Source organism: Mus caroli, chromosome 11, assembly GCF_900094665.2.
Source record: "Mus caroli chromosome 11, CAROLI_EIJ_v1.1, whole genome shotgun sequence".
In the NCBI taxonomy this organism is placed as follows: Eukaryota; Metazoa; Chordata; class Mammalia; order Rodentia; family Muridae; genus Mus; species Mus caroli.
Genome location: NC_034580.1, coordinates 55,342,449 through 55,351,798, shown reverse-complemented (window position 1 = coordinate 55,351,798; position 9,350 = coordinate 55,342,449). Strand labels below are relative to the sequence as shown.

Here is a 9,350-nt window from a genome sequence, read left to right as displayed (position 1 = left end):
CCAGGGCTATACAGAGAAACCCTGTCTTGAAAAACAAAAAAAAAAAAAAAGAAAAGAAAGAAAGAAAGAAAAAGAAAAAGAAAACTAAGAAAAGTGTAGCAAGTCTAGCTCCTTGATGGCTATAGAAAGCCCTAGCTCCCGGGGACCTGACTATATTTGGAAGCAGAAAGTGTAAAAAGGGGGTTAAGGGGTCAGGGATAGAATGCTTGCCTGGTGTTGGGGACCCTGGATTCCATCCTATCACAAGGTAGAGAGATAAAGGTAGGCATGGTAGTGTTTGTCTGTAATCCTACTGTTGGAAAACTGAGTCAGGTTAATCAGCCTGGGCCACAAATTTATACAGCCCCGCCAAGAGAGGTAAGTCAGTTAAAATGAGGCCACTGGGTTAGGCTCAATTCCAGCATGACTACTGTCCTTATAAGAAGAGGAAAGTTGGACACACGGACACCAGGGATGTGCCCCTACAGAGAGGCCACATGGGGACACAAGATGTTCCTGCCTATAGCCAAGGAGAAACCAAAGCTTGAAAGCTTCAGAAAACTTGGAAATGTCACCTTGCATTGCACAGGGCTCCCAGCCTGTGGCATGAAGCTGCAGCGGCCTGTTATGCTAACCACATGCTCTCCATGTGTTTCCCTACATGTCTCTTTTCACACAGCCCTATTTGGGCCAGAACTGTATGATTTCCACTTTCCAAAGGAAGGCTCTTAAGGGGAAGGAACTGGCTGCAGACTATGCAGGGGTAAATGTGTAGCAGGCATCTTTGTCCCCAAGAGTTGATGGAGTACGAAAGGACAGAAGAGGACGGGTGGACAGGGCCTGGCAGACATCACTCACATGGGTCTTGGTGCTGAGGAAGTTGAGGCCGTTATGGTTGACAGCAAGGATACAGGGGGCTGGCACCAAGACATTGCTGCAGCTCTGGATGAAGAAGAAGGAGGAGCCAAACAAGGGGAAGGCACTGAGGAGGCCTGCGGTGTGGAGAGCCTGTGATCAGGACACCTGCGCCAGCACAACAGGGCAGCCATTGCCCTGAGCCACCAGGCGATAGTGGTAACAAGTCTTTCCAAATAGGCAGGCAGCTCAGCTACCACCAAACCCTGCTTTTGTACAAAGAAAATAGCATTTCCAGCCTCCCTCTAGCCACCCTCAGCTCAGCGTCCCCTCCCACGCCTCCAGCCCTCCGCCCAGTCAGCTCTCACCCAGGAACTGAGCACGGGCCTGGTGGGGACTGAGCGCCTGAGTCTGCTGCCGGTGTTGGCTAACCAGGTTGAGCCAGGTGTCACCGGCCGTGGTGTGGTAGAGCTGGGCTGGGATGTACTCTTGGACTTCACGCCTGTGTTCAGAGGGTAGAGGGCTCCTGAGAACCCTGTCACCTGCCCATCCCCACTGCAAAGTAGACATGACATCAAGCAGACATCGCTGCCGTACTTGCCTGGGTTATTAAATATAGGGGAGCATGGAAAGGGAATACAGGGTCCCTGCTCACAGCTGAGGGAGCTGAGGCTTTGAGAGGTCACCAAGAGGTCATGTAGTGATGGGGAGAGAGGTAGTGTAAAAAGGGTAAGATGTGAATCCACACTTAGCACCCAAGCGGGCAGCTCAAGGCAAAGAGGCTAAAGGCACAAAGGTGGGGGAAGGCATCCAGGTGTGCCACACAGGAAACTGGCCGAGACCCCAGGGCCATTATCCCCACCTGTCCCTGATCCTGCTCTCACCCTCCTCCTGGCCATATGCAGAATCTCTCAAGACAGACCTTATGGCTTGTGGGCATGTAGAAAATAACAACAGCAGTCCCAGACCCTCCAACCCACCCTGGGCTGCAGTTGGGAAAGGGGCTAGGAGAAGTTGAGGCAGTCCCTTCCCCTCCCAGAGTTCCCCTGCCCTGCTTGGGTAAGAGGCCAGAGATAAGTGTTGAATATTTTCCTGAATTGTTGTTGCTGTTATTATTATTACTGTTATTATTATTATTTATTATTGATGTGTGCTTCTTTGGTTGTTTTGAGACAGGATATCACTATGTGGTATTGGCTGGCTTGAGACTTACTATGTAGACCAGGCTAACCTCAAACTCTAGCCTGCTTGCCTCTATCTCCTGAATGCTGGGATGCTGGCCTAGTATGTAAGCTGGGAATGACATCTGGTTTCAATTATTTTTTTCAGAACTTGGAGGCACTGAGTAGGTAGACTATCTGGACAGCAAGCCCCAGGGAGCCTTCTATCTGACCTTCCAAGCCCTGGGATTCTAGGCACATGCTACCATGTCTGGCACTTCCTGTGGGCCACTGGTGGGGTGTAAGCTAAGGCCCTCATGCTGGTGTGGTAGCACTTTATGGAGTGAGCCATCTCCTCGCCTCTGGATTATACTTCTCAGGGTCTTTTCTTCCTGTTCACAATCATTCCATGACAAGTGACTCGTGTGTTGGGTGTGCTGGTTCAGGCCTGGAAATCTTAGCATTTGGGAGGTGGACACAGTTCAGTGTCATCCCCAGCTGCATACTTACATACTAGGCCAATGTAGACTACACGAGACCCTGTTGTGGAAAAACGGGGTGGGGGGGGAGCATTCTCTGCAGCACAGGCATGAAATACACATACTAAAGAGAGTAAGTATGTTGCAGGCTGCAGAGATGGCTCTATGGTTAAGAACACTGGCTGCTCTTCCAAAGGTCCTGAGTTCAATTCCCAGCACCCACCTGGCAGCTCACAACTGTCTGTAACTCCATTTCCATGGGACCTGTCACCCTCACACAGATACACATGTAGGCAAAACACCAATGCACATAAAAATAAATAAATATTTAAAGAAAGGGGGGGGGGGAGACACACACACAGAGAGAGAGAGAGAGAGAGAGAGAGAGAGAGAGAGAGAGAGAGAGAGAGAGAATCTTGCTGTTGTTCACACAGGGGGCAGGGCTTCTTAAAGTGTGGTCCAGGGGCTTTGAGGCCATATCCATTTTCACAGTGGAAACCAACATGCCATTTGCCTCTCCCCCACTCTCATCCTCTCACACATGAACTGTGAAGCCTCTCAGAGACAGTGAAATGATGACAAGCTGACCTCGGGTGAGTCACCCTCGGGTCAGTTCACAAATGTCAGACAGTGCTGGGTTTCTCACTCCTGCACCATGGTCGGCTCTCACCACACTCTGCATGTATTAACACAGAACAGCTATATTATCCTTGTGAAATGAATTGGCAAGCTCCGTGTCGATTTATGTTCTGAGATGGGGTTCCCACTGGCCTACCCAGTGTACCCTTGAGTGCCTGGGATCAAGTGATCCTCTTGTTTTAGCATCTCCATGGCTGGGATTATAGGCATGAGGCCCCACACCTGACTCAGTGAATGTTTATGTGTATAGTTTTTGGCCTCCAAGGCATATGTGTCTTGAAATTTTTCATTGATCATTACATGTGTTCTGAGCAATAACAATGCACTGCAGGAAAGGAAAGGAGCTTCCGGGCCAGGAAAACCTCTTCCAGTCTGATTGGTACAGAGGGGAAACTGGAGCCTAGGATGAGCAGTTGTGAGATAAGAGGGGATGGGTGGCCTGCCCTCCCTCCCAGTTGAGACAAGTAGACAGGTGCTCACACACTGGGCAGGTAGAAGTGGTCCTTGGCTCGGTGCTGCAGTGAAGCCAGCTTGGACACCTGCTGTAGTTGTTGCTCTGTGGGCTGCCTGGCAGGCACACTGCTAAAGAGGCCCTTCAGGTAGTCTGGCAGAACCTGCAGGAAGCAGTTGCATGAGGAACTGCTGGACAGCAGCGCTCTCAGGCATCCGTGGTCAGGGGCTCTGAGTCAGGCCATTGCACTGACTCCAGTCCTCCCCAGTTTTAGGAGTTTATGGTTCGTTGGTTTTCTGGTTTATGAGGAATGAGGATAGATGCATATGGGAGCAGAGCTCTGAGGGATGAAAACTATAACGGAGTTTCCATAGAAACACGGGAAGAGTGTAAAACAAAACACAACCAGTAAACATTAGATACATGTTTCTCGAAATTGAGACCCAAGCCAGAGAGTGTGTCAAAACAGACCCTAGAGTTTCATCTAGAGTCTCCAGACCTGTAAATCTGGGGCAGAACCAGTTTGCATCGTTTCTGCTGGTCCTTGAGTAGCATAGCACACTACCAGGCTATGCAGAGGTAGGTCTCAACACTATGTGGTCCCAGAATGAAGTTGCTGTGTGTTTCAGAAAAGATCTTTCTATATAGCCCTAGCTGGCCCGGAGCTTGCTATATAGACCAGGCTGGCCTCTAACTCACAGAGATCTGCCTGCTTCTGCCTCCTGAGCACTAGAATTCAAGGCATACATGACCACATCCAACAATGTGGTTGTGTTTTGTAAGTGGAATTGCTAAAGCTTTGGTACAAGTTCCCCAAGTTCCCCAAGCATCTGGGCGTGGCACTGTAGGTTCAGAGCAATAGGGAGGTCGCATCTCTGACCTGATTGTAGTGCATGGTCACATACAGCTCATTCTCGAACTTCAGTGGCTGATCCCAAAGCACCCGCCGGAACCAGAGTGTGTAGCCCCCATCCACCTGCTCCATCTCTGAGGCCACATCCAGTATGTAGGCCCGGCAGCTTAGTGGACACACATGCTGGCCTGCAGGGAGAAAGAGGCACGGCTGGAAGAAGGAACACTGGGGTCTAAGCCACATGCAGCACCAGCCTGGCAGCCAAGTGCATTGTCGCCAGCAAAGATGCAGCTTCCTTACTAAGGGGAACAAACCTATAGAACAGGATGCCAGGAGGATCAGTTCCCATCCAAGGGAACAAGAGAAGGGGCTTTGAGTGCTCTGCAATGCCTACTAGGGTCTAGAAAAGGCCTTGGATGCTGCACTGAGAAATCCCAGCTCCTTTCCAGAGAAGCACAGTAGACCTTAGCCAGGAGCTTTTCTGCAGACCTCCTTCAGGAGAGCCCTCTTGCTGGACATCTGCGGTGGATAGGGTTGAAGGCATGAGCTCTAAGCTGGGAGAGGTGCACATGCTTCTGCCTTGCACTGATGTTCTGCTACCTGTCTGTGATCGACTGAAGAGGAATGGCTCCCATAGAGTCATATGTTGGAATGCTTGGCCCATGGGGAATGACACTATTAGGAGGTGTGGCCTTCCTTGTCCGAGTAGGTGTGGCCTTGTTGGAGGAAGTGTGTCACTGTAGGGGTGGGCTTTGAGGTCTCCTATGTTCAAGCTCTGCACACTGTGGAACACAGTCTCTTTCTGCCTGAGGACTCTCAGCTCCTTCTCCAGCCCCATGTCTACCCAGACGCTGTGACACTTCCCACCATGATGAGAATGGACTGGGCCTCTGAAACTATAAGCCAGCCCCAATTAAATGTTTTCTTTTGTAAGAGTTGCTTTGGTCATGGTGTTTCTTCATAGCAATAAAACCCTAACTGAGACATCGCCCCGCCTCTTCAATAAAGCTGTACTATGGAGGGCTACTTGGCTTGATGATAAGAGTCCAGAATCCTGTGGCCAGATTGCCTGGTTCTGACCTCCACTGTGCAACCTTGAGCAGGTCACTGTGGTGTCCGAGAACAGTCTCTAGAGTTAGCAATATCCTAATGCCTAGAATTTGTGACTATGTCACTTTATGGCAAAAGGATTAAGAATCTTAGATTTCAGGCCAAATGGAGGCACTAAAAATGCTAAAAGAGAGGCAAGAGGCTCAAGTCAGAGATGTTGGCGGGGGGGGGGGCAGAGTTGAGGCTGGGGCAAGAGAAAGACATCTGAAGACCCCACTCTTGGCTTCAGAGAAAGGGAAGGAGCCCCAAGCCAATCAGTGGGTGGCTTGGAGAAGCTGGGAAAGGTTGAAAACGGAGCCTCCCCTGAAGCTTCCAGAAGGAAGAAGTCTTGGCCACGTTCGTCTTTTAGTTTCTGGCTCTCAGAACTGTAAGCTAACGCATCTGTGATGATCAGTCACTGAGCTTCTGGTGTGCTATAGCAATCACCAGAAAACTAATACAGCTTTGCTGGGCCTTGATTTCCCCAACTGTAAACAGCAAAGAGAAGAGTCTGCTGTACGGAGTTGTTGTGAGACTTAAAAGACTTTATAGCATTAGGGTCTGGGGGTGGGGGCATTTCTCAGTCATAGAAGGCTTGCCTCGGATCCACGAGACCCTGGGTTTGATTCCCAGCATATCCTCAAACAAAACCAAACAGATCAATCACAGGCTTTGTACCACTAACTACTTTGAATCGTGTCTACTATATGCTCAAAGCATGCCTACTGTTCCAGCCATTCTGCTACCTGCCTTGCCCATCCCCCTCTGTCCTGGCTGGACCCGGGGTAGGAAGAGCCCAGGCACTCATGCAGGATGACTGGAGATGGCTCTGACTACCAGTAGGTGGAAGGCAAGACTAGCCTGGAGTGGGTATGCTGCAAATTGGAGGGGTTTGGGGTTGTGTGAGAGGTTTCCTGTGTACCTAGAGCCCCTTAGGAGAAGGGCCCACCGAGACCTTAAGAGGAGGTCACATGCTCCCGTGAGGGTCTTGAGGGCTGGGGTAAATGTTTCTATGTAGGATTTCGTGTGGCTGATTGTATGGATGAAACTTTCCCAAACTGTATGAATCAAAAGACCAGTTTCTGTGACTGAGGAGGCCCCGAGGGGCCTGAGAGACCAGAACAGGATCCAGAGGTTCTGTCCTCCATGAACCCCAGTCTGGAAGGGGAGACAGTTTTGGGAAGAAATGAGAGGCTTGGGGAGCAAGCTCATTACTGCAGAGGCCCTCTCTCCTGGAGAATGTGGGCTTCAGAGAAAGTGACCTTCGGCCTGACCATCAGGGCAGGGTAGAGAGGCTCCCATGGCCAAAGGTGGTGCTGAGTCATGAAGGAGTCTAGGATGTTCCATCCTCCTGGCTACTCACCTCGGTTGGTGACCACAAAAATGACATACTCATCAAAGGCTTCAGGGCGTGTCAGGGCCATCTCGGTACAGAGCCCCTCTATGACATCCAGGGCCACCTGGGAAGGCCAGAGAGGTCAAGCTGGGCCTTAGCCACTAACCAAGGGGCACAGGACTCTGTGGCTCAGCCTGACAGGATATAGCTTTTGGAACTGGCTCCTGATTTCACACTCTCTGTGTGACTCTAGGCTGTGTGATTCGTAACCTCTTGAAGTCTGTTTCTGTCTACACTCAGTATCTATAAGGGACTTATTGCAAGATGTCCTGAAGACACCAGACTTCCAAGACGGTCGGTCAAGTCGATTACTTAAAATTGCCTAGTTATCTGCATACGACCCACACATATCCTTCCTAGATTTTCAAAAAACTTGTTTGTTTGTTTGTTTTTTGTTTTTGTTTTGTTGTTGTTTTTGGTTTTTTTGTTTTGTTTTTTTGAGACAGGGTTTCTTTGTGTAGCCCTGGCTACCCTGGAACTCACTCTGTAGACCAGGCTAGCCTCAAACTCAGAAATCTGCCTGCCTCTGCCTCCAGAGTGTTGGGATTAAAGGCGTGCGCCACCAACGCCCAGCTTCAATCAAGTCTTAACTGATAATAGCAAACATAGTAGAATGCTGTGTAGACATATGTCATATGATATTGCTTAGAGAAAGGCAAGAAAAGAATCTGTACTGTTCCAATGTGACTTTTCTTAAGCATTTTCCATCTACAGTTGGTTGAATCTGCAGACACTGAACCCACTGTAGTAGAGGAGCAACTAACTGTCAGCCGTGTCCCATGAGGCTGTGGGTGGACTGCTGGATCACTGATGCTCACCCCACCCAACCCAGAGCCTGGTATCCCTACCCTTCAGCACCAGCTTGCTGAGACACTCTCCCTTACCGTGCACGTTTTGATTTTCAGATGGCGTTCAAGGCCTCCTGGAAGAAGAAAGAGCTGCCTCTTGGAACTGCGGCCTGCCTGGGGTAGGTAAGCAGGAGAAAGATGAAGACCTGGACCCTCTCTCCCTCATGGGAGTCCCCTGATCCAGAGACATGTCTGTGCAGGAACCTTCATGTGTGACGATGGACAGGAACTATCTTTACACACCATGCAGTGCACATGGGTCTAGCCAGGGGCTCTGGGCAGAGCTTGTGTCTCCCACTCCTCTCAACACCCCCAGCCCTGCTGTAGGCTCACCAACATAGCACGGAGCTCCATATTGCTGGGGAACTCCAGACGGCCTCCAAAACGCAAGGTCTTCTGCAGGTTCTGTTCACAGGCCTTGGCAATCCCTGCAAAGGCCATGGAGGAAAAGGTTCCTCTTACCCCAGCCACGAGCTCCCTGGGAGGAACAGGTCTCATCCCCATTTTGCTAGCTGAGAAAAGTGAACTCAGCAAGGGGCAGTCGTTCACCAAGATTAGGACCTTGAGCAGGAGCCAAATGTACACCTCATGCGGTTATAATGTGTCTTGCCCTTGGCTTTGTGTGGACCTAGAGATACTTATACTCCTTAGTGGTTGCCTGTTACTCGCTCTCAAATGGCTCGATGGATGGCATGATGGTGCCCAGTCCCTGTCAACCAGGACTACATACCAAGTGCCTGGTTTCACTGAACAGCACAGGGCAGAGACCCCCTTCTTCGATGCTCCACGCATCTAAGCTAAGCAGTATATTCCCCCTCTCCACGGTGGAGTCAGGAAGTCCAGGGCACATTCTGTAGTCATCTCCCACCCGAGAGCCCTTCCCTACTTATCCCTGTCAGTCAATAGTCAGAGGAAGATTCAGGGGGAGGGACTCATTCTCTATGGCTGCCATCATTATAACTGATTAGAGGGCCCCAGCCCCTAGAATTAGGGTCTTAGTGCACGTAATCACTATTTATTTATTTATTTATTTATTTATTTATTTATTTATTTTGTCAATTTGACACAACCTAGAGACACCAGGAACAGGAAATCCTCAGTTGAGGAAATGTCCTGTCAGATTGGTCCGTTGACATGTCTATGGGGCATTTTCTTTTTCTTTCTTTTTTTTTTTTTATAAAAACATCTATTTATTTTATGCTTATGAATACACTGTAGCTATTTTCAGACACACCAGAAGAGGGCATCAGATCCTATTACAGATGGTTGTGAGCCACCGTGTGGTTGCTGGGAATTGAACTCAGGACCATTGGAAGAGCAGTCAGTGCTCTTAACCGCTGAGCCATCTCTCCAGCCCCCCATTTGCTTGAGTAATGATTGGTGTGGGAAGGCCTGGCTCACTGTAGTTGGTTGTGTCCCTAGGCAAGTGGCCCTGGGAGGTAAAAGATAGATAGATGAAGGCTGGGTGTAGTGACTCCTTTAATCCCAGTCTGGCAGAGGCAGAGGCAGGGAGGCAGGCAGAGGCAGAGAGGCAGAGAGGCAGAGAGGCAGAGAGGCAGAGAGGCAGAGAGGCAGAGAGGCAGAGAGGCAGAGAGGCAGAG

At 50.0% G+C, this 9,350-nt stretch overlaps 1 protein-coding gene across 2 annotated transcripts in view; it reads right to left on the bottom strand.

Annotated features, from left to right (window-relative positions):
• Myo15a (myosin XVA) overlaps window positions 1-9,350 on the bottom strand; it is a 51,640-nt gene that overhangs the window by 2,068 nt on the left and 40,222 nt on the right. For both annotated transcript variants that reach the window (XM_021176540.1, XM_021176541.1), the window contains 7 exons: window positions 8,083-8,177; window positions 7,786-7,863; window positions 6,869-6,965; window positions 4,444-4,604; window positions 3,593-3,726; window positions 1,203-1,336; window positions 838-971 (listed from right to left, as the gene is read on the bottom strand). In XM_021176540.1, coding sequence (XP_021032199.1) covers window positions 838-971; window positions 1,203-1,336; window positions 3,593-3,726; window positions 4,444-4,604; window positions 6,869-6,965; window positions 7,786-7,863; window positions 8,083-8,177 — 833 coding nt within the window. The remainder of the gene's footprint in view (window positions 1-837; window positions 972-1,202; window positions 1,337-3,592; window positions 3,727-4,443; window positions 4,605-6,868; window positions 6,966-7,785; window positions 7,864-8,082; window positions 8,178-9,350) is intronic.